The 23,977-nt window shown below is 39.4% G+C and overlaps 1 protein-coding gene across 7 annotated transcripts in view; it reads right to left on the bottom strand.

Annotated features, from left to right (window-relative positions):
* Positions 1-20,869, bottom strand: part of ANKMY1 (ankyrin repeat and MYND domain containing 1) — a 100,676-nt gene extending 79,807 nt beyond the window's left edge. For 5 of the 7 annotated variants that reach the window (XR_006102947.1, XM_042458270.1, XM_042458271.1 and 2 more), the window contains exons 1-6: positions 20,754-20,869; positions 13,926-14,241; positions 6,071-6,217; positions 3,652-4,121; positions 2,308-2,524; positions 1,810-1,974 (exon numbers count right to left, since the gene is read on the bottom strand). Coding sequence is in view for 6 of the 7 variants with exons in the window: in XM_042458270.1 (XP_042314204.1) it covers positions 1,810-1,974; positions 2,308-2,524; positions 3,652-4,121; positions 6,071-6,217; positions 13,926-14,241; positions 20,754-20,779 (1,341 nt within the window). In the remaining variant the exon portion in view is untranslated. Of the gene's footprint in view, positions 1-1,809; positions 1,975-2,307; positions 2,525-3,651; positions 4,122-6,070; positions 6,218-10,328; positions 12,175-13,925; positions 14,242-20,753 lie in introns of those variants that run through there. The other 2 variants (XM_042458272.1, XM_042458276.1) reach the window with 2 other exon arrangements.
* Between the last annotated feature and the right edge of the window lie 3,108 nt (positions 20,870-23,977).

Here is a 23,977-nt window from a genome sequence, read left to right as displayed (position 1 = left end):
GATGACACTGGGCCGGCCTGCTCTCTCCCTCAACGGCCGAAAGATGACAGTTATGGAGGGAGGGCACTTTGTCTTCAGGCCAGCCCCTGATGACGCCTGGGCCGGCCTGCTCTCTCCCTCAATGCCTCAGTAAGAGGAATGCTGAAGAGAGTTTTTCATGATGGGGCAAAAAGGGCAGAGTGACATCTTTGAAGGATGAATGCTGGTGCCTGGTGCCTTACTTTAAGTCAAAATAAAATTGATGATAAGATGAACAGACTGGTACAAGGACTAGCCCCCAGCACCAACAATTAATAAAAGGCAGATGGAATGCAACATAAGGTTTCTAATGCATATTAATTGAGTTTTTAATATATACCTGTTTCTGTCCAGTGATTGCATGAAATTTCTATATGTTTAGTTTTCTGTATCCAATGAAATTTGCCAAAGCAGCAGCATCCCGCACCAGGGTATTACCCAATGTGGGGGCAGGACTTTGGGGGTGGGGCTTTGGGGATAGAGCCAAAAGGGCCTGCTCCCAACCCCCTGTCCCACATGGCACTGGAGGGAGCCAGGCCCTCTCCCTCCCTTTCCCAAATGGCTTTATTCATGTGTAAAGCCATGTGGGGCAGGGACGGGGGGGGGGAGCTGGGCCCTCTCCATATCTGCCATGTGTCATGGCGCATGGCAGGAAGATGGGGGGTGCTCACAGGGTGTCACCCCCCTTCAGTGGTGTCACCCAGTGTGGTCCGCATTTCCGTGCACCCCCTAGTGATGCTACTGCTTCAGGGGCTCCTGAATGAGAAAGATTATCCAGAAGCATGCCAATCTGGTTTCATGCCTGGGTTTAACATCTACATGAAACCAATGGGAGAGGTTGTCCAGAGGTTTGGAGTCAGGTATCACCAGTATACTATGATGCCCAACTGTTTCTCTCCTTCCCACTTAATTTCAAGGAAGCTGTTCCTGTGATAAACTGGTGCCTGGCAGCTGTAATGGGCTGGATGAGGCATAATTGAAACAAGACAGAGGTGCTTCTTGTCAGTTGAAAGATTGACCTGGAATAAGAATTCAGCCTGTGTTAAATTCGTTATACTAACCTTGAAAAAACAGGCTTGCAGTTTGCAGGTATTCCTGGATTCAGCTCTGAACCAGGACCAGGTTTCAGCAGCAACCAGGAGTGCAGGTAAAAACATGTTTGTGCTATTGGGCTTTTTCAAATTGATGCACGTTGGGCTTTTTTTTAAAGTTGCACAATTCAGATGAGCAATATATATAGTTTTCAATACATTTTAATATTTTAAATGTTTAATGTTTTTAACATTTTAAATTGTTGGGTGGTTTTTAAAGACTTTTACGTATCTACATTTTAATGTTTTTCTATTATTTTTAACTTGTACAGTACTGTTTTAAATTTGTTGCTAGTCACTTTGAGTCCTTATGTCAGGAGAAAGGCAGGATACAAATAAATAAAACAGTAATTATTATTATTATTATTACTTCAAGTAAATAAAATGGGCTGAGCTAACTGGGCTGGCAAACAGAAACTTCCCTGCCCCCTCCTCCCTACACAAACTTTATCAGCTCCCTGGTAATGCTACACAGAGGGCCAGAAAACCCTGGTGAATAAGATGCCCTTTGAAGCTGGAAGTGGTGATGAGAATATCCTCAAAAACTGTGGAGATACCTTCCATGATCAAAGCCTTTTTGTTCATGGAAGGAAGACTTTGGATTCAACTACACAGAATTTGACGCAACTGCTTAAAAACAAAATTAATCAGGTATTTCATGGAAATGTAGTTCAGATTTACAGATTTATGAAGGACTGACCTCTCTTCGACCAGGGCTCCTTTCAGCAATATTGGATTTAAATGATTGTGCTGGGAAATAATGCATAATGCACATTGACAATGCTGATAATCCTTCATCACTGCATTTATTCACATCAGCTCCACTATCAAGAAGAAGGTTGATGATGTCATCTTTGTAATTCATCTGCATAAGAAAACTGTGTAAATGAAAATACATTTTTTTCTGAATGCTAGCATTGTTTTTCAACCCCAGCTTGGGGAAAGCATGAAGATGTGGATTTTATCTTGGCAAGATGGATGTACCCAACAGATAAGATTTCATCTTTCTTGCTCAGTGGGAGACTAGCCCTTAACGTGCTGCTCATGTTCACAACTGCTGATGGGAAATTTATCATCTGTTCCTTCAAGCTACTACATTAAAAAAGAGATGAAAACTTTCACAATAGATAAAAGAAAATTAAATCCAACCAATTTTGCCTTAAAGCAGCATAATCCAGAGTAAGATTTAGAGTCTTACAGCAGCCGCAGCAAGGGCAGTGTATCCATGTACATCCGCTATGTCTGGATGGGCCAGGTTGTCCCTCAGAATCTCATAAACTCTATTATAATCTCCTTCTGCTGACTTCTCAATCAATTCCTCAGCAGCACACTCTTTGGGACCTCTGACTCCAAAACCACTCCTGTGGCCTTCCAAAACAAAATTAACATCACAGTCTATGTCTTTCTGACAATGCCTGCAAGTAAGCAAAAACACGAGACAGTAAAACTATGTGCATTTGTCTACATGTGTATCTGTGTGCATCTGCCTTCAAGTCAGCTATCAACTTATGGTGACTCCATGAATTTCACAGGATTTTCTTAGGCCAGGAATACTCAAGAGTGGTTGGCCACTGCCTTTCCTCTGAAATACAACCTCAGCAGCACACTCTTTGGGACCTGTTATTCTTTGGTGATACCACCAAAGAACACCAGGCCCCAAAGAGTGTGCTGTAGGCAGGGAAGTTTCTGTTTACCAGCCCAGTTAGATCCAGCCCATTTTATTTACTTGAAATAATAATAATTACTATTTTATTTATTTGTATCCCACCTTTCTTTTGGTGATGAAGTATCAAAAACGTTAAGTATCTTTCCATACAAAAATATTCCACCTGCACACAAAACTAGTTGAAAGGGAAGAGGAAGCTTTTAGTCTATCTTTCATGGCAAATTTCTGTATACTGTATATCAAGTTTTTAATGTGAAGAACATTCAAGCAAGCTCCCATTTCCACTCCAAACTGACACATCCAGAGCATTGATTATCCACTTCATTCATAACTCTTTGTCTCTCCCTCTCTTCCTAAAACACCACTCAGGCTGTTGCAGCTGACGATTTTATATGGAACAACAATGATTTGATATGGATCAAATATCTACACATGCATGTCTCTCTGAAATCCTTCCCAAGTCAATGTTGTAGGTCTACTCAAGGAAAGAAGACATCCTCCTAAAACTGGCCAGAGGAGGAGAGAGCAGGCTACCTTAAACCCACTACCAACCATCTTCTATACAAGATTTTAAAAAATCATTTTTTTAGTGTGCAACAAGCATTACCACTGCCAATGGAGGAGGTAAGAAAGTCAGCACAACTCTTAATTGGCACAGACATTTGCGCTTACATAAGGCTCACATTTTATAAACATAGGGCTTCTTTGTAATTCAGCAGCAGTTGAAGGGACAGATGGGCACATATGGTGGAAGCTTTAAAAAAATCTCACTAAAGTCTAAACTGTCAGGCTGAAAAGATGAAGAACAATAATAAATAAGAAGATCTATGAAATTTATACTTAATCATCTATTCCATCCCACACATCAACACTTACCTATATTTATAGGTGTGTTTCTGCATCTTAATAAGAAAAGGAGTTATATTGGTTAGAGGCCAATGCTTTTCATAAGCAAAGCATTTTCTTTTCTTAAAATACTGGAAATCAAACTCTTTCAGGAAGGCGCGAGTAAGTGGAAGATGCTCTGCATCAATTGAGTATATGTACATGTTTTCAGGCAAAGTGTAGCTGTCATCATTTAAGAGAAGACGCTTGAAGTTGTAGAAAAATGGGTCCTTCTCCTCATTCAGATCCCACATTGTAATGCTATCCTCTGAAACATATTCTCTGTGGGACTCAGCATCAAAATAAGTGCTGAGTTCTGGAAAAGCTGAAAGAGTAAAATAGCTAGGTATTTCTGTACACAGTTTAATTATATGACTTCGATGCCACAAGCCAACATCTTGACTGTAATCTGGGTAAGTTTCAATTCCTGGTCCAAAACGTTCATCAGCCTTATAAAGCCCCTTCAAAAGAAAAAAGAAAAACAAATTCAAGAACAACAGAAGATATGAGGGAAAAGCAGAATAACAGACTTTAAATCACCTTGCAAAATTAAGGATCTCACCTTACCATGATATAGTTCAATATGATCCTGTTGTCTAAAATCATTCATTTACCAACAGGATATATTATTAGCACTGACTAGTAACATAATATAGGATCTACAACACTACAGAACTTGTAGAAACTGAAATTGCATCTAATATTAGTAGCAGTTATGTGTTCTGTCAGTCAAACTCAAAATCACCTTTGGCTTCTCTGGTAGGTACAAGAGACAGGAATAAATAAAAATGAACAAAAATATATACATGAAAAATCCCTGGTAGTTTTAAATGTTTCTCATTATGCTGAATTTAGAACTAATCCTCTCGGAAGATGTGTTCCACAGACACACTAAAGACAGGACACAAATACTTAGAATGTTTGGTAACTAAGGAATTCACAAACATACAAACTGCTGGAAAAAAGAAAAGAAAGAAAAGGGAGGAAAGTTCAAAAAGTTATTCAAACTGTGTAAATGTGAATACAGCATAGCCCTGTCCAATAGGCCAGGACTCAGTGAATCCATTCAGATGCAACATTAAACCACAGTTTAACATTACAAGAATGAGTTGCAGCAAACCTTGGACTCCCCTGCTCCCTGTTTCTTCCTCCTCAGGTGCAAGGCGAAATTCAGAAGCTTTGGTTTCTGTTTTAGATTGACCTCTGCCCTGTCATGTCATCTCAACCCAGTGATTATTCTAAGCTTTGGTTTGTTGAAAAACGCCATTGGTTATAAAACTGGCTTGTTCCAATTAACCACAGTAATAATTAAACACAGTTTGTCCAGATTTAAGTGCCATGCCAAATTGCAATCTAAAATGGAAACAGCGGTTTCCTTTCGGGGGGGGGGGGACACAAGGGCAAGGCTCATTGTGGTTCAACCTTTTCATGTTAAAACATATTTAGTATTACATAACAATGCAATTAATGTGTTCTAAGTATTCCTGTTCCTCCTCAGATATACTAAAACTCTATGAGTCCCTTTGTATAAAATTATTAACCTGCCCTTCCTGAATCAGAAAGCCATCTCCTTGATTAACAAGAACAGCAATGTAAAATGATGATAGTAAACATACTGATGTTCATTAATTATCAACAAATATTTAAGCAGAAAGTCACACAAAGCACAGAGAAAAATCTAGTTAAGCAAACTAGGAAACAGAAAGAGCAAAGAAGAATTTGATCCACAAATTATACACGAGGAACAAAGTCTGGTGAATACTTTTTCTAGCAACTAGAGCGGGAGGAAAACCCTACATCTGCTGATGCTTCTACACCAAGTTGTATATGTATGACATTGTATGTACCTCAACCTCTCTGTTTTAGCTTGCTTTTTTACATGAAGGAATTGACAGCTTTTATTACAGGGACAAGACTACATGTATATCCAGCAGATATTACCAACACTTCTCAGGCCTGTTACAGACAGGCCAAAATAAAGCTGCTTCGAGTCACTTTGGAGATATGGTATTTCAATGATGCATGTGTCCTAAGAGTCCAAAAGCCACACCAAAGCTGCACTCCAGTCCTTAGAATTGGCGCGTGGCTTTGGTGTGGCTTTTGGACTCTTAGGACTCATGCATCATTGAAATACCATACCTCCAAAGTGACTCGAAGCAGCTTTATTTTAGCCTGTCTGTAACAGGCCTCAGACATTTTCTACATTCTGTAGAATTCAGTATTACTCTCAAGGCAAATTATAGAACAATCCAATTAGAAATAAACTAACTTTTCAATTCCGAGTGAACAAATCTTTGCTGCTTTTGAAACTTATATGAAAAATTCAACAAAATAAGCATTCTGCAATCATTTGCTGCACTTCTTTATTTTATATTCTCTGATAACACTATGGTCAACATCTTCTAATTACCTGAAATCTTCTTCCATCATTAAATTCCATGGTCCCATAGCCTTCTTTACGACTAAGATAAAATGATCCTGAAAATTTTGAACCATCAGGCCAAAAGTAAACCCCCTTGCCATGACGATGATCTTTATAAAACTGACCTATGTATCTCTGTAATAAAGGAGAAAGTAAAATATGCAGACAATAATGTTTAAATGTAAGGACCACGATAATGGCTGAGCACAGCAGGAAAGAAAAGCTTCTGACATTTGCATTGCTTACAAAGGCACAAATTCAAGCTGTTTTAAGAAAAATATACTAAAATGACAACAGGTACAGGTTTGTATCCAACAGTGTCGTTTTGGTAATATAAATCTCTACCCCTTGTGGCCAATTAGTTTTCAACTTTGTGCAAGTAAGAAATTGATTTTAGTTTCTTAAGCCATCATGCAGTCAATTATTTCATTACACTAGGTATTAGTTGTGCTAGCCACACTTATTTTTCTTCTAGTATTTGTGCAACTACTATGAAAAACACTACTGATCTGTCCTATATAGTTACACTAGAAACAACTTAGAAATATTTTTCTTTTCAAAAATTAATGCTTGGTCTTCTTAACAGGGTATAAGTACAAAGGATCATGTGTATATTTCAAAAGCTCAAATTATATGTCACATGATTTGCCAGCATAGTGTAGTGGTTTGAGTTTAGGACTATGACTGAAGACCAGGGTTTGATTTCTAGCTCAGCCGTGAAAGCCACTGGGAGACCTTGGGCAAGTCACATGCTCTCAGCCTCAGGAAAGGCAATGGCAAACCTCTAAATAAATCTTGCAAAGAAAACCCCATGGTAGGTTCACCATAGGGTCACCATAAGTCAGAAATGACTTGAAGGCACACAACAACAACAACAAAAAATACATCATGTTAGGTTATGCTATTTATCAAATGTTTAATAGAATTGTCACCTATCAAAATGTGATATATTACTGTATAACAAAACAGTTATCTGTAAGTTCAGAATGTTCATGCCTAGCAAATATCTGTTTACACCTTGCCTTCATAAAAATCCCAGGGTTCAGTGAGCAATCAGATTCATATATGTGCATTTCTTTTTTTCCTTTCAATTGTTATGAAAGAAAGAAAAAACAGCTGAAAGTAGTTAACAAGGGACAGAGCAACATAATAAATATGTACCATTCATTTAAATCTGTGTATGTATGCATATACACACATCAAAATTACAAACATATCTATGGGGATTTAAAACACTTTTTTAGTCTGATTTCTGTAAGGGAAAGTTCTGTATGGATTTAGCTCCCACTGAAACCAATAACACTTTCTGAAGTTTGAGTGCTGTTCACCTGGAAGTAAATCTTGTTTACCTGAAAGTGACTTACTTCTAAGAGGTTTTTATAAGGATTGCATTATAAAAGTGGTTAACTTTGGCTGGATTGTGCCATAAATTGCAAGTTCCACAACACCAATGTCAAGATAATTCATGCAGTAACATTCACAGAAACAGTAGAAAGCTTTTGCAGAAAAGGTTCTGTATGATTGTCGAGCACCGACAGCGAAGCTCACGGACTGCAGTTTGTGCTTGCCTATTTCTGGAAATGTACCACTTCCAAACACAAACATGGAATCTTGGAATACTAGATCTCTTAGTACTAGGATAAGACATCATCAGGGAATACCAGGGAGTAGAAAAGTGGGGCTGAGGGGGAAAAAATCTGGCCTCTAATTCTAGAGAGCTGCTGATAGTCCAAATTAACAGTATGCTAGACAACCAACAGTCCTATTACCGTAAGTATTGTAAGGCAGACTCCTAAGCAGAATTAATGGCATAAAGAAGCAACATGTAAACCAGTGGTTCCCAAACTTTGGTCCTCCCAATGTTTTAGACTTCAGCCCCCAGAATTCCTCACTGCTGCCAAACTGACTGGGACTTCTGGAAGTCCAAAACATCTGGAAGACCAAAGTTTGGAAATCACTGATATAAACACATAATCAAAAGTAACAGAATACCTAAAAGGATATGTACAGGCCAGGGATGGGAAGTGCAGGGCTTTTGAAACGGTGTTGAATTGTAGCTCCAATCAGTCCTTCCCAGTACACCTTAAGAAAGAACCAAGGGAGTTGTACTGCAAGAACATCTGGAGAGCCATAGCTGCCTACACCTGACATATATGCTATCTGAAATGAGAAACCTAATGTGACAGACAGTCCAATCCTACATACAGAAGGATGTTCATTCTAATGGGGCAATCTTCCAAATAAATGGATACTAGATTACAGTCTGAGTCTACAATCTCATACAGTACTGTACATGCTTACTGGGAAATAAATCCCATTGAACTCAGTGAAATTTACTTCTCAGTATATAAGTTTAGACTTGAGCTGGCAGAAGAGTAGACCCAAAAAATTGGTACTGTATTTGTTTATCATATGACCTCATGGGCTCTAGATACCAAACACCTGGCCTAATAACAAAAATACATGTCAACCCTAAGGTATATTATTTGAGAGGTTGAATAGATTCAATGCAAACAATAAGAACAAAAGAAATGTCTTGTCTAAACAAAGATCCATGAAAGCCAGTGATTTCTTTCCCACTGCAGCCAAACACCTGCCATCAAAAAGGTCACAAGTGGTTCTTATGCTGCTGTTCCCAATAATGTAATGCCTCTATGAAATATCTATAGAGTCATTATAATTGGAAGACACTGCTAGATCTATCCTCTTCCATGAATACATCTAGTCCCTTTTGAGGTCATCTGAGGTAGTGTCCTGCCATTACGAAATATTTTAGCAGGAGATTGCATAAATTAATTGGGTACTATGAAAAGGATATGCTTTTGTCAGTCTTAAATAGCCTGAAAATCAGTTTCAATTGATGTTCTGATATCATGAGAGAACAACTGCTCTCTCTAACCACCTTTTTGACTATCATTCATATTTTATAAAACTATCAATATCTTACTTCCTATTCCACACCAGCCCTAAACTCAAGATAGGAACTCATGCTTCCCAGTATATACATGCACAAAGAAATGTTATGATTCACACATGAGAAATGTTAATTAATCCATACATTAATGTTCATCTACATATTATAGTATAAATTACTATGTTAATTTGGAATTGGAGCTGAACTGTGGTTTGTAGGAGCCATAGCTTGTCTAATTTGTGAATCATATTAAACTATCATAATTCCAATTGAAAGGAGGAGGGAGGATGCAAATTAAAAAGACTGCCCAAGATCTGGACCTGGATTTAACCATCACAACAATCAATGTGGGAAACAGTCTCTCTGCCTTTCTCTCTCATACACAGACACAAAACTATTATACAATACCTATCCAAAAGGTTTGGCCAAGGTATCATGATTTAAATATGTTTGCGATCCAGACTATCAAGATGTTTTCAGCCTGCCCCTCCCAGCAGCAATCATTCTTGCACCATAGCCACCCCCAGAGTGAGTGACCCTCCAGAGCATTATCCTCTAGAAGTGCCAGAAGTGAAAACCAGCCATGTGTGCACACATACACCCGTGTATGACAATATCTAGGCCCATCTTGCTGCTCCACAAACAGGAAATAGAAAGATTAGTGGAGATTCTCAGAGAAATTTAATAGGTGAAGTACAATGACAAGTTACAACAAAGTGCAATTCCACAGAACTCTCACATAGAATTTTGTGGCAAGAAATGAAGAGCAGATTTAACTAATATTTTCAGGAGAGTCTGAACATGACAGCATTCATTTGCAAGTCAGTAAGCTTATTCCACACGGCTTCATCCAGGGGAAATGACTGCACAGAAACTTATTGAGAATTATAACATTTAATAAAAATGGAATATATGGAGGATAAAGTTCAAACAAAGCTAGTACCCTTGCTCAAGCCAGGATTTACAATCTTGAAAATTTTCATTAATATTAGATTACTGTGAATTACTTTCATTGCATATCAGAAACAATGGATAAACTCAAATATACCCTGTTATAGAGATATATTTATTAAATTCCGTTCTAGTAAACATTGTTGAGCACAAACAAGGAAACTGAAATAATCTATTTTACAAAAGGAACAAATAGAATATATGAAATTATTGTTCGCTTATGTTATACATTTATGACTATCACACATACACACGCACATATTCCTAACACACTGGAAAAATCCTTGTTAATAAAGACAATCTAGATCCAAATCCCTTACAAGGAAAAACAGTACTGTAAACAAAGTCACAAAAGTTATGAGCCCACAAGAAGCTACAGACCTGTTCCTCCACCTTCAGCACAAAAGCACAGGCTACTGGGAAAGGTGGGATATTAAATAAATAAACAAATAAATATCTTGCAGAGGATCACTGGGCACTGGAACCATTATCCACTTAGCAGACTAGAACAAATTTGTTTTTTAACAAGTATGCTAAAGGAGGAGAGATGTACCTCTCTCCCATTCCCATCATGTGCAACACATCTCTCACCCACTCCCATCATGTGATTTGACAGAGGAGGGGGGAATGTTTCTCCAACAGCCCCTCATTCACTGCTGTGCAACCCATTCATTCATGTACATACTGTACTTCTTTTCACCTATGGCAACTAGGCAAGCTTACAAGAGAAAGCTGTGCAAAAGCATTATTGCTGGGGACAGGTAAAGGGATGGCTCTACCACCAGACACAAAACATTGTCAGTATTAACTACACATTAACCAAACAAACAGCACTGACAGTTCTATCTGCACTCGACAGTTCTGGGAAGAACTCAATTTAAGCAATCCTTCTACCTTTCTTTCCTTCTCCTCTGCTAAAGAGATTGGTGCTATCAGAGCAGTCAGCAACAATTATTTGCTCTAAATGTAAAGGTGGGAATATCTGGCTTGGCATCAAGAGTTATCAAGTCAGTTATATTTCCAATGTACTCCACACCCAGGGCTAGGGATATATTACTTTCAAAATACTATAATATGACATATTTTTAAAAGAACACTAACCACAACTCAGCAGCAGATGACAAGATTTGCAGGCAGAAAGCCCTCGGTTACACTCTTAGCATCTCCAGCTAAAAGGGTCAGGCAATAAGTGATGTAAAAAACTTCAGCCACAAGACCCTGGAGAGGTGCGGCCAATCAGAACAGGCAACAATGGACTAGGGCTAGGATGGACAAATCGTGGCCCTCCAGATGTTGTTCAACTGCAACTTCCATAGGACATAGCCAGTTTATTCAGTGGTGGAACTTACAGCTCAGCAATGAGAACTGCATCTGGACAGGTTGTCCAGTCCTGGGCTAAGTGGTGAAATTGTGTGACCCATCATAAGGCAATTTGTTAATATTTGTTATTAGATTAAAATAGACACTAAAATGCCAGATTTTTTACAATTCTCAGTCTTTTTACAGTAGTTTTTTTAAAAGCCACTAAAAACTAGCCTGACAAATATTGTCTACTGAAAAACTTTTGCCACTGAGGCCCACCTACAAAAGGAGCTGAGCACTTGGGCTCCAGAATCCAGTGTGTGGCCAGAGCAGCCTGTGACTAGGAACACACAGGCATGTATGAACATTTATTTATATGTATTCTCTCCCTCCCTCCCTCTCCTGACTGTGAAGAGCTGTCCTTGTTACAGTGGTGAAGGGCAGATTATGCTCCATTAAGCAGGGGGGGACTCCTTCTGTATATTGGTGAGAGCCACCATGATCCTAATTTTCATATGCTCTTCTGATCAGATAGAGCAGCCTCCCTCTCCATACCAGCAAGATAGGGTTGAAGAAACCCAAACACCTATTTGGCTAGTTGAAAGTAGATGAGTCCACATGGGAAAGTATGACTCTCCCAGTGTATCTTCTCAGCACTGCAGCTGCACTCCACCCAGTTGTCAAGCAGCTTGGAGAAAGCACGATAGACCTAGGGAGAAAGGCACACATTGAAAACAGCCCTCAAAAGGGCTGTAACCTAGCTGAATTCTAAAGGCCCTAATACTAAGAATGCTTTTTAGGTAAGTTTGTTCTCAAAATTTGGTGTCATACGGAATAGCCTAAAGTTAGGTGATTGTCACACAGAGCCTTACTGTCCCTGAAACGTGGCTAAATCGCCCGTAAAGTATGCGAGTGTGATAGCCAATCATGCTTGCCTCCTGTGATTTAATCCTTTCCTGTCATCAAAGCGTTCGTGGAGCAGCCATTTCTTCAATAACGGAAGTTTCCGTTGTTGAAAAATGGCTGCTTCGCATTGATGACAGGAGAGGAGCAGGAGGCTCAATGACGATTAAATCACAGGGAGCAAGCGCAATTGGCTATCACACCTGTGTCTTTGCAGACAATTTAGCCACATTTCAGGGACAGTAAGGCTCCATGTGATAATTACCTAAGTTCTCAGTTCTACTGAGAGACCACAATGGAGACAACATGGACGCCTCACCATGGTACATTCTAGCCTTTTTCATGTAGTATGCAAAGACATGTTTCTCATCAGTTTTATACAGAATGGTGAGTGGAAAAGAAGAGAACTGCTATACTTGGTATTAGAGATTTTCTTTAAAAAGCTCTCTGAATATACAGTACTAGATAACAAGCATTACCAAATCTGTGAAAGGCAACAGGTGTTACCAAAGAAGCAGAGCCCTCCCTCCAGTCTATCTGATGCCATTCGGCCATGGAGGGAGAGATGCAGGCCCAGCTCCATTAGGCCTGGTCTAGATTAAGAAGCAGAACCCTCCCTCCAGTCCATCTGCCTTGGTCCAGGCCTCAGAGGGAGAGAAGAACTGCTGGACCTGATCCCCTTCTCCACCACCATTCCCTTCTCCTTTTGTGTCATGTCTTTTTAGATTGTAAGCCTGAGGGCAGGGAACCGTCTTATTAAAATAAAAATTGTAAGCCGCTCTGAAAGCATTTAGGGCTGAAGGGTGGGGTATAAATACTGTAAATAAATAAATAAATAAATGTGTGTTTTAACTGGTGTTTATTGCATTTATTTGTGTTTATTGCATTTATATGTTTAATATATGAAACTATTAAATAAAAATGACTTTTTTTAAAAAAAAGAATAAGGAATCTCCCACAACATTTGGTGAAATCATGAGATTAGACTCCTAAGGGCTACAAAATCAATAGGTAAAGCCAGTATGCTGCTGTGGTTTGACTGAAGATCAGGGTCCCCTCAACCATGCAAACCCAACGGGTGACCTTAGGCAAGTCAGAAACTTTCTCTGCCCCAGAGAAAGGCTCTAATACTAATACTGCCCCAGAGAAAGGCAAATGCAAACTGCTACTGAATTAATCTTGCCAAGAAAACCCCATGAGAGATTCACCTTAGAGTTGCTATAAGTCAGAAACAACTTGAAGGTACACGACAACAAATTGGAATGAGATGATTTTGCTAGTTCCTTCCTATCAAATATAGCCTACAGTACTTGGTGTTTGTTAGCAGTCTCCCATCCAAGTACTAACCAGGGCTAATTCTGCTTAGCTTCTAAGATCAGACAGATCTGATACCTTTAGGGTATTACTGTATTTTGATTATAGTCAAGATAAAATTCAAAACAAACTGTTACACTTTAAAAAGCAACTCACAGTTAATTCAAAACAAATAGTTGGTCTCACTAAATCTTGACCACCAGCCCTGTCTACAGGTAAGACCTCCCTCTTTTGAGATGTTCTTCAAATGCTGTTTCAAGGCTGAAACCTTACATACATTTACTCAAAAGTAAACCATCTAGATTTACCTCTGAGTAAATACACTGAGATGATTATGAGAATAGTAAAGAAACAAGCAATGTTAAATGTTCATATCTGTGTGTGCTTACTCAGAAGTAAGTACAATGATCTCAGTGCTTTGGAATGTGAACATGTATTTTAAATATTAGAGCAGTTTACCTCCCCATTGTCCCAAGCAAATTCTCCGTATCCAAGTTTTAAATCAAAGGCAAATTCTCCTTTATAGCTGGAACCATCTGGCCATTCCTGAACACCAGTTTTATATTCAATCTTGTTATTGTTCAAGTCATCTTCAATAAATAGATATTCCTCTTCATTACTATCTTCTTCAAAATCTTTTGCCTCGTCTTCTTCTTCTCCATCACCTTCATAACCAAGACCAGACTCCAGTTCAACATCAATATGAGTTTCTTCTCCTTTTCCACAGATATTATCATGTTGCAAGATGCTATCTCTTGTTTCATCTTTGCTCACTCTAAAATCATAAATAAGAAGATTAAATAATGTTCTTTTGCGGAACGCAGATAATCTAGCACTAGCTCTAAACACAAATCAGTAAATTGCATTGATTTCAAGGTTATTCTTTACTGTTAAGAATATTTATAAGCTGCCTTTTTTGGGCAAAACCTTTCAAACACTATACAACAGTTTCAAAAAGTATAAAAAACAATGGCAAAACCAAAATTAAGTATTAATCTATGAACCATTTCAGCATTGTCCAAATTCAGATACATGCAAGCTTAGCCACCTATGGCATATCACTATTCAAGCAGTCATATTTTGTACCAGTTGAAGATCCTTAGCAGTCTTTATAGACAATCTCATATACATCATGTTACAGTATTCCTGCCTGGATTCCACTACAATATGGGTAATTTAATAAGACTCTTACAAGGATCCTTAGGCAGAAATCCCATGTACACTTTACTTGTGACTAAGCTTCTGTGAATATAAGGACTGTAAAACTACTGCATTCTTGTCAGAGGGTTTTTGAAGTAACAGGCATGTTGACTAAGATCGCTTACACTGTACTGTTACAGCATCTTGATGCCATTTTAACTGTCATAACTCCAGCCTATCCAATTCTGTAGTTTTATCTGATATTTAGAGTTTTCTGCGAGAGACCTTTAGTGCTTCCTCAGACTACAAACCTGAAGCATGCCTAACACTTTCAAGTCTTACAGGTAACATACTAATTACACTACTAATTAGACTAGACAGAGATCTAGTATCAGCAGTGGCAACAAAGTTACACAAAGAGGTGACTGTTGTATAAATTACTACACCCAATAAATCTATTGTCAAATATCCTCCCAAGCTATAATTAACAACATGGAAGAGAAAGCATTACAGTACTTAAATAAGATCACATGATCACAGTACAGCAACACATCTATTCCAAATATCTACCTGCTACATGGCAAAGAATTACTGGTGAAGTCTGATTGATGGAGGATATGAACCAGAGAGTAAGAACAGAATCATAATCTTTTAGATCAATAATCATCTAAGGGCTTAAAATTGCTTCTGTCAAACAAAATACTATGCTATTGAAGTGTTCTTAGACCCAGGCTAAAAAAGCTTTAAAAACATATTAATGCTATGACACCTTTTAGGAATTATTCTACTTATCTGATAAGATTTTGTATGTTTATAAGGTCATTTATTTATTTACTTATTTAAATATTTGTATCCTACCCTTTATCTGAAGATCTCTGGGCAGCTTAACAATAAAACCAATTTAACAAATTTAAAACTGTACAAATAATTGCAAAAGTTAGAATCATACAAGCCATTGTATTCCATAGTTTTTTGTGGGTTTTTCAGTCTATGTAGCCATGTTCTAGACGAGTTTCTTCCTGACATTTTGCCAGCATCTGAAGATGCCAGCCACAGATGTTGGCAAAAAGTCAGGAAGAAACTCTTCTAGAATATGGCCACATACTGTAGTCCGAAAAACCCACAAAAAACTATGGATACCGACCATGAAAGCCTTTGACTTCACATTGTATTCTCATCACCATGTATGGATGTGAGACAGTGAGGAAAGTGGATAAGAGGAAAATCCATTCATTTGAAGATTTGGTAGTAGAGAAGAATGTTGAGGATACCGTGGACAGCTAAACAGACAAGCAAATGGGTCCTAAAAAAGATCAATCATGGTTTCTCCCTGGAAGTCAAGATGATAAATCTGAGGTTCTTGTACTTTCATCAATCATAAGAAGGCATGACTCATTAGAAAAGACAATAATGCTAGCAAAGGTGGAGGCATAAAGACAGAGAGGAAGGCTATATGCTAGATCAGTGGACTCTGTTAAGGGTGTCACAGGTATAAATTTGTAGAACCTGAGCAAAGCAGCAGAGAATAGGAGGATTATCACACGGAGGCACTTATCGTCACTAAAATGCTGGTAAAATGTTCCTGAAGCATTCCTGAAATGTTCCTGAAGCGCGAAGGTGTGATAGCCAGTCACGCTTCTAAATCATCATTGAGGTGTCCCGCTTCTCGCCCGTTGTCAGAGCATTCATGGAGCAGCCATTCTTTGAGTAACAGAAGTTCCCTTTCAGGACAGGAGAAAAACAGGACGATTTAGAAGCACAACCGGCTATCACACCTTCATACTTCAGAAACGCTTCAGAAACGTTCTGCCAACAGTAAGCCTCTGTGTGATAACAGCCTAGGAGTCTTAGAGATGTCTCATCCACAGGGTCACCATGAGTCGTGATCAAATCAAAGATGGTTATAACAAACAAATAATTAAAATAATTTTAAAAGGCTAAAAGACAATTTATTTTTTAAAAGGTTTAAAGGGTTAAAATCATTTAAAATAGTTTAAAATGAATTAGGACCATGTGCATGGGAGGATTTTTGTAAAATTAGTTGGGCCCCAAAAGCTTTCATGAAAAAGCTTTCATGAGCAATTATGTTTTTACTTGGCACCTAAACAGCAGCAATGTTGGCACTTATTAGGCCTCCAAAAGCAGGGTGTTCCATAAATGGGATGCCGCCACAAAGAAAGCCCTCTCCCAAATTCTCACACAGCATATTCCTCTGGCTGATGGGGCAGATTTTAAACCTCAGGCAGGTGCATATTCAAGAAGACATTTCAAGTATCAAAGTCCAAAACCATTTAGGGCTTTAAATGTCATAACCAGCAGCTTGGATTTATACCAGAAACATTCTGGCAGCCAGTGCAATTCCTTCCAAACTATTATTACTGGTTTTTTTTTTTTAAATGATCTTCCTGTCAGCAATCTAGCATTTTGCACCAGTTTCTGAATTGTCTTCAAGGACAGCCCCACAAAGAGTGCACTGTAATAGTCTACTCTGGAAGTTACCAGCACATGGGCTATTGGGGCTAAGTTCCCTGTCCAGGAAAAACCATAGCTAGCAGACCAGTTTAATCCAGTCCCAAGCACTCTAAGCCACAGAGTCCACTTGGGTTTCCCAAGGACAAAGATGGATCTAACAATACTCTTAAGCTGCGCACCTACTCCATTCGGCGGAACACAACACTCTCCAGGGCTTATCCAACTCCCAAACCCAAGAACCACCAATACACAGAGCATCCATTTTATCAGAGTTCAACTTCAGTTTATTGGCCCTCATCCAGTCTATTACAGCATGCAGACACTAGTGCAGCAGATGGACAGCCTCAGCATATGGATGACACGGGTTGACCATGTCTGGTCTTCTCATTTCTCCTAGTTACAGGAAAAGAAAAGTCGCCTTCTGCAGCCCACTTCAACTCCTCCCCTTAATGACCCCCCAGCATCTTCATATGGCTTTTGAATAGCGGGGGAACAAGAGAGAACTCTGGCACCCAACAACTTAGAGGTCATGAGGCTGAAAAGGAATCATCCAGTGCTACTCTCAAACCTACTCCACAAAAAGGAGCAGAACCACAGCAAAACAGTCACTCCTATCTGATGGAGCTGGCCCAGTAAGATACCATGATCATTGGTATCAAAAGCTACAGAGAGATCCAAAAAAATCAATAGGGTAGCACCACCATCAGCCCCTGTATCTTTCACTCAAAGCAGGTCACCTGTCAGAACATTCCGGTGCTGTGTTCTGGCCTGAAACCAGACTAGAACAAGTTTAGATAGTCAGTTTCCTCCAAGAATGTCTGAAGTTGCCAAGACATTACAGGCTCAAGCACACTGCCCAAAAAGGGGGTGTTAGCAATATGTTAGAAGTTTTCACGTACCTCTGAGTCTAGGGAGAACCTTTTCAGAAGCAGGAGCACCATTATTTCCTTCAAGGCAACAAGCATCTCCCTCTGACATAGTGAGGCATTTACCACCCTGTTAGACTCATCTGGTCAATACATTTCTTCTATCAACCAAGATAGGCAAGGGTCAAGCTTACATGTGGTGGACCAAATGTCTCATAAAAACATTTAAAAAAAGGACCACAGAAGAAATATAAAAATTCAATCTAGAAAATGAGAAAACTGAAATAGTTAAAAGAATTCCCATACCTAGGATCAAACACTGACCAGAGTGGTGACTGCAGTCAAGAAATAAGAAGATGAGGAATGGGAAGGACAACTATGAAAGAACTAGGAAAGATCTTGAAGAGCAGAGACATACAGCCAAGCACTAAAGTTAGTATAAGTCTGACCACTTTATTCCCAATCACCATATACAGATGAGAGAGCTGGACAGTGAAAAAAGTTTATAGAAAGAAAATTCATTTAAGATTTGGTGCTGGAGAAGAGTTCTCAGGATGCCATGGACAGCCAAGAAGACAATCGAATGGGTTCTTGAACAGATCAGGCCAGAGCTCTCCTTGGAAGCCAAGATGATCAAGTTGAGGCCATCATACTTTGGCCACATAATGAGAAGGCTTGGATCACTAGGAAAAATAATAATGCTGGGAAAGGTAGAGGGTAGGAGAAAGAGCAGGAGACCACAGACCAGATGGATGGACTCAATCAGAGGGGTTGAAGGCTGGGCTTGCATGATCTGGACAAGGCAGTGGAGGGTAAGGATTCTTGGAGATGTCTCATTCACATGGTCACAAGCTGGAATCTACTTGAGGGCAGCTAACAATCATGTGTCTTAACCTTCTCTTCCCCGGGCTAAACATACCCAGTTCCCTAAGGGTATAGTTTCCAGACACGTCACTATTTTGGTTGCCCTCCTCTGGACACGCTCCAGCTTCTCAACATCATTTTTTAATTGTGGTGCCCAGAACTGGACACAGTATTCCAGGTGAGGCCTGACCAAAGCAGAATAGAGTGACATTATTACTTCCCTCAATTTAGGGAATGCTTCAATATCTTCAGAAAGACTTTATGTCTTCATGTCACCAACATCTGGCTGCACTGTGGAATCTATCACGTTAAAAAATATCAGGTTTTGCTAAGTCAGTACGTATATTAAATTTACAGAAACGGGGCATACAGAATCTTTAGCACAGCAGTTTCCAAACCTTGGCCCTCCAGATGTTTTGAATTCTATCTCACTGAAGACTTAGTCACCTTGGCCACCTGGGAGATGAAGTCCAAAACATCTGGAGTACCAAAGTTTGGAAACTGCTGAGTGTTTCACTCATTATGGAACAATCTGGTTCTATATTCCATTCAAATCCAACTTCTGAACATGAAACTGACGACATTCCAGCAAACATCTACAAGGTAGTTATTGTTAGTTGAGATTTCTCTAAATATCCAATTAATTATTCCGAGGGTGTATAAATCACTAGTTTACATGCCACAACATTTTTCTATGTCTTTGGCTTATGTGTTTATGCATTTATTGATCCCCTTCCTTTCTGCCAAGAAGTCGGACTGAAACATAAACAAATAAAACTAAACTCATTAATTCGCAAAGAGGAGAGGAGAAGAGAAGAGGGGCTGGAGCCTTGTACTTCCCAGAAGGCTCAGGCCAAAGCAAACCACTGCAGCTCCTCCTTGTTAGTCACTCCTGCCATCTTGACCACTTGGATGTCATTTGACCACATGTGTTTTCATCTGTGAAATGTTGGAGGGCCTTGATCCGAGTGGTTTGAGTGTTGGACAACAACTCTGGAGACCAGGGTTCAATTCCCAGTTCGGCCGTGAAACCCACTGGGTGACTTAGGTCAAGTCACACTCTCTCAGCCTCAGAGGATGGCAATGGCAAACCTCTTCTGAACGAAATCTTGCCAAGAAAACCCTGTGATAAAGTCACTTTAGGGTCGCCATAAGTCCGAAACGACTCGAAGGACCGCGCAAAGCACACACGCAGTTAAGGCTTCACACGTGAGGACTGGAGCACATGTGTCCCCCCGAGGACAAAGAATCGCCTCCTCAGCTCAGAGTTGTTGTTGTCACTGTTGTGTGCCTTCAAGTCATTCCCAAATTTATGGAGACCCTAAGACAGAGTAACTGCCCTGGCTCAAGGCTATGGAATTCTGGGAGTTGGAGTTTGCCCCACAACAAACTCCAACTCCCAGAATTCCATAGCCTTGAGCCAGAAAATAGTTAAAGCCATGCCAAACCAGGTTATTTCTCCATTATGGATGCAGCCCAAATAAATATAAATAAATAAATAAACATAGGGAGACCAAGGTTCAAATCCTGACTCAGCCATGGAAACCCACTGGGTGACCTTGGGTGAGTCGCACTCTCTCAGCCTCAGAGGGTAGCCATGGCAACCCCCCCCAAGAAACTTGCCAAGACAGCCCTCATTAGAAAAACAAGGGTTATCCAGTCCAACCCACCCTGTCATGCAGGAACTCACAATCAAAGCACCCCATAAATTAACATAATAATAACAAGGGGAACCTATCAAGGTTAGGTTAGACCAGGCTTTTTTTCTTTTCCCTTCCTCTGAGGCTGAGAGAGTGTGACTTTGCCCAAGGTGCCCCATTGGGCTTGGGTGGTCCTGCGCGGACTCGAACCCGGGTCGCCAGAGTCGTAGCCCAGCACTCTAGCCACTGCACCACGCGGGAGGACCCCCCCGCGCCCGTTTCCTCTTCCTAAAACCGTTACCCACCGAAGCGCCCCCTGAACAGCCTCCATCCTCCGGCTCACCGCGCAGGCGCAGAAGGACTGCAAGGGATGGGAGCAACGCAACAGACGGCAAAGGCTTGATCTCAATAAAAGGCCGAAACCCACGGCGCCGCATCCAGGTTGCCATAGAAACCGAGGCGGAGCTTTGTGAAGTGAGGGCGGGGCTTTCCTTAGCTCCACCCCTCCGTAGACTCTTGATTGGTTGCTTTCCCTGTCCATCACTCTCTCTGACTACCCTGGCTCAATGCTAGAGGACTCTAGGAACTGTAGTTTTGTGAGACATTGAGCCTTCTGTGTCAGAGGAGACCCTCTGGTGCCACAATAAACTACAATTCCCAGGATTCCCTAGCACTGAGCCAGGGCAGTTAAATCAGTTTCAAACTGGATTATTATTCCTCCAGTGTGTTTTGGACCTCTGTCCCTCCTTTGTCCAGGCCCTGCCCTACATTTCAACTTTCTCTTCAGGAGGAATTTCAAAATGTCCTCCATTTTGAGCAGGACTGAGAAGGATGGATTTATATGTGTATAACATAAATAAAAGTGATAAAAAGAGGCATTACATACACTCAGACATAGCAAAACACATTCAAATAAACATGAAATACATCTTTAAAAACAAGACTTCCAGACCTAAAGCTATTATGTAATTGTCTTAGTACTTTAACATATTACAACTCTTTTATAATTGGAAATTAAACCTTCTTTTTAATTATTTTTAGGTATAATAAAATATATTATTATTATTATTATTATTATTAAACTTTATAAAGCGTTGTAAGTAAGCAGCGCTGTACATAAAATACAATAATATAAAATGGACCTGCCGGTGGCGTACATCATAATATCCATTTACAAAATTAATATTTATTTCAATTTTTTTATTTATTATGGTATTTATACCCAGCTGTGCTTCAGCCGTAAAGGCTACAAAATCTACAACACTATATAAATAAAGCATAATAATAATAATATTAATATTTAACCTTATGGAAAAACACAATTTTAACTTTATCTACTACTTTGCCTTTTTTCCAATGGTTTTTTTTAATTTTTTTATTTTTCCAGTCTGTTTTTAATTTGGTTGAGATGATTTTTGAGTCCAGAATTTATTCACATATTCCATTACCGTCCGTCTTTAAATTTACCTAACGAGTCAAATTTAGTCAAATACGTTAATGTATTGTTTTTCCATCAAGTTATATAATTTCCAGATCCGATCCAATACATTTGGTATGTCTTTTTTTTCCTCCCACCTTTTTGCATAAACAGTTCTAGCTGCAGACAGTATGGAGAATAAAATTCTTCCATGGTTTCTTTCTAGTTCCTTTTTTTTATTATTATTATTATTATTGAAAATTTGAAAATTTATACAACAGTATACAAAAACATAGAATATAAAAAAACGACACAAGACAAAACAAAGATTACATAAAACAAACAGAGAAAGAAAACACAAACATATACATGAAAAGGGGATATTACTAGTTTAAGAAATCGGCCATTAACACTTTGAGGCTAAATGCAAGCCATTCTGTTTTTAATTTAGGTTGTCAACCCATAATCCTTAATAATTCTTCATTTAAACTTCTTGTCTTCATGTTCCCAGTAAGATTTCCTTTTCTTTTTATTGTCGATATTATGCTGTTATCTTTACAAAGAAAGGGAAAAGGAAGGAATATACACATACTGTCCCAAAGACTGCCCATGATGTGCTGCTCTGTTATGTTGGTTTTAATGTTAATGTTTAATGTTTAATAATTTTAATTGTTTACAGTTTTATTAGATGAATTATGTGGATTATTTTATGAAGGGGGTAATGGGATGTATTTTACTGTGTTGTACATTGTACGCTGCTTCAATCCTTGGAAGAGGCCAGATAAAAATTATTATTATTATTATTATTATTATTATTATTATTATTAATGTATCTTCCCATCTCTCTTCTTTACCCATATCCAGTTTGATATTCATATCTTAAATGGCTTGTCTTGCATTTCTGAGATTTTCTTTCTATTTCTTGATCAATCATCCCTAGCAAAAAAGCTTTGGATTTTTGGTTTTTATTTTTGGATCTTTACCTGTGAATGTTCTACATTTTGCGGTGCTTTGTCCTCCTTTAAGGTTGTGACATCTGGTCACCTTGGGTGTAATCTGCGTGTACCCCTTAAAAGTGTAAGTGATCGGGACAAATGCAGTGTGAACCACGCTCCGCTGTTGAATCGATCTATCGATTTGGATCGCAAGATGATTTATTTGTAAGTGGGAATGAGGCCGTAGTCTAACACTCAAACCGCTGTGACACTCTGGCTCTCTTTTGTCTCAGTAGTGGAATTTTAATTTTAATTAAATTTAACTTTAATATTTTTTTATTTATTTCCTGGAGCACTCAAGTGGATAGGAGGAGGAAGCGCTAATCCGCATGCATGTCCATCCCTCCAATACCACCTGAACTGAGAACAGCCACATCTTGATAAAATGTAGATTTGGGACTAAAGTCATCTTAATTTTTTTCCTCCTGTATGATTTCTAACACTTTTTCCTGATGAAGAAGCCAGTGGAGCTTCGAAAACTTGCAACATGTGTTTTGTGCATTTTTGTTGAACTAATAAAGGCATCACTGTTTTGTGGATTTAGGATGTTATTGTATTTTGCGACATGGCCAACATAGCTACCCATAGGTATAGTAACCCAAAGTTACTGTCTAAGCAATCATGCTTTCTTCATGCAAAGGTGTGACATTATTTTCTTGACTTTATCTCCCAGAATCCCCCAACAAGATGATCGTGCTGCGTGGAAGTTCTGGCAGCCCCAGGGTAACTAGGGCCCAGTACACACGGACCAAAAGCAGCGTGGCGTCGCTAATACTAGGGTTAGGGAGGGCGCAGCAACCACAGACTCCCAAACCCTAGTACGTAAGAACGCCTGCATCATGGTGACCTCCCATCCATACGGGAGCCGCCATGATGTCACCACCACCGTACAGCAACCAGACATCGCTAGCAGGAAGTGGCGTCATGGCGGCTCCCCTCTGGCTCTTTTTTTGTGGCACGTCTGTGCTGCAGCATGGAGATGCTGCAGCACAGATACGGGGCAAAGATGGGCGGCACAGATCCATCCGTCTGTACTGCCCCTAGATGTCATAACTGCAAAGGAGGACAAGGCACCACAAAATTTTGGACTTTATAAAATAAAAGCTACAAATCCATG

This window comes from Sceloporus undulatus, chromosome 3 (assembly GCF_019175285.1).
Source record: "Sceloporus undulatus isolate JIND9_A2432 ecotype Alabama chromosome 3, SceUnd_v1.1, whole genome shotgun sequence".
In the NCBI taxonomy this organism is placed as follows: Eukaryota; Metazoa; Chordata; class Lepidosauria; order Squamata; family Phrynosomatidae; genus Sceloporus; species Sceloporus undulatus.
The sequence above is the reverse complement of the archived record's forward strand: the minus strand, read 5'-3'. Positions and strand labels throughout refer to the sequence as shown.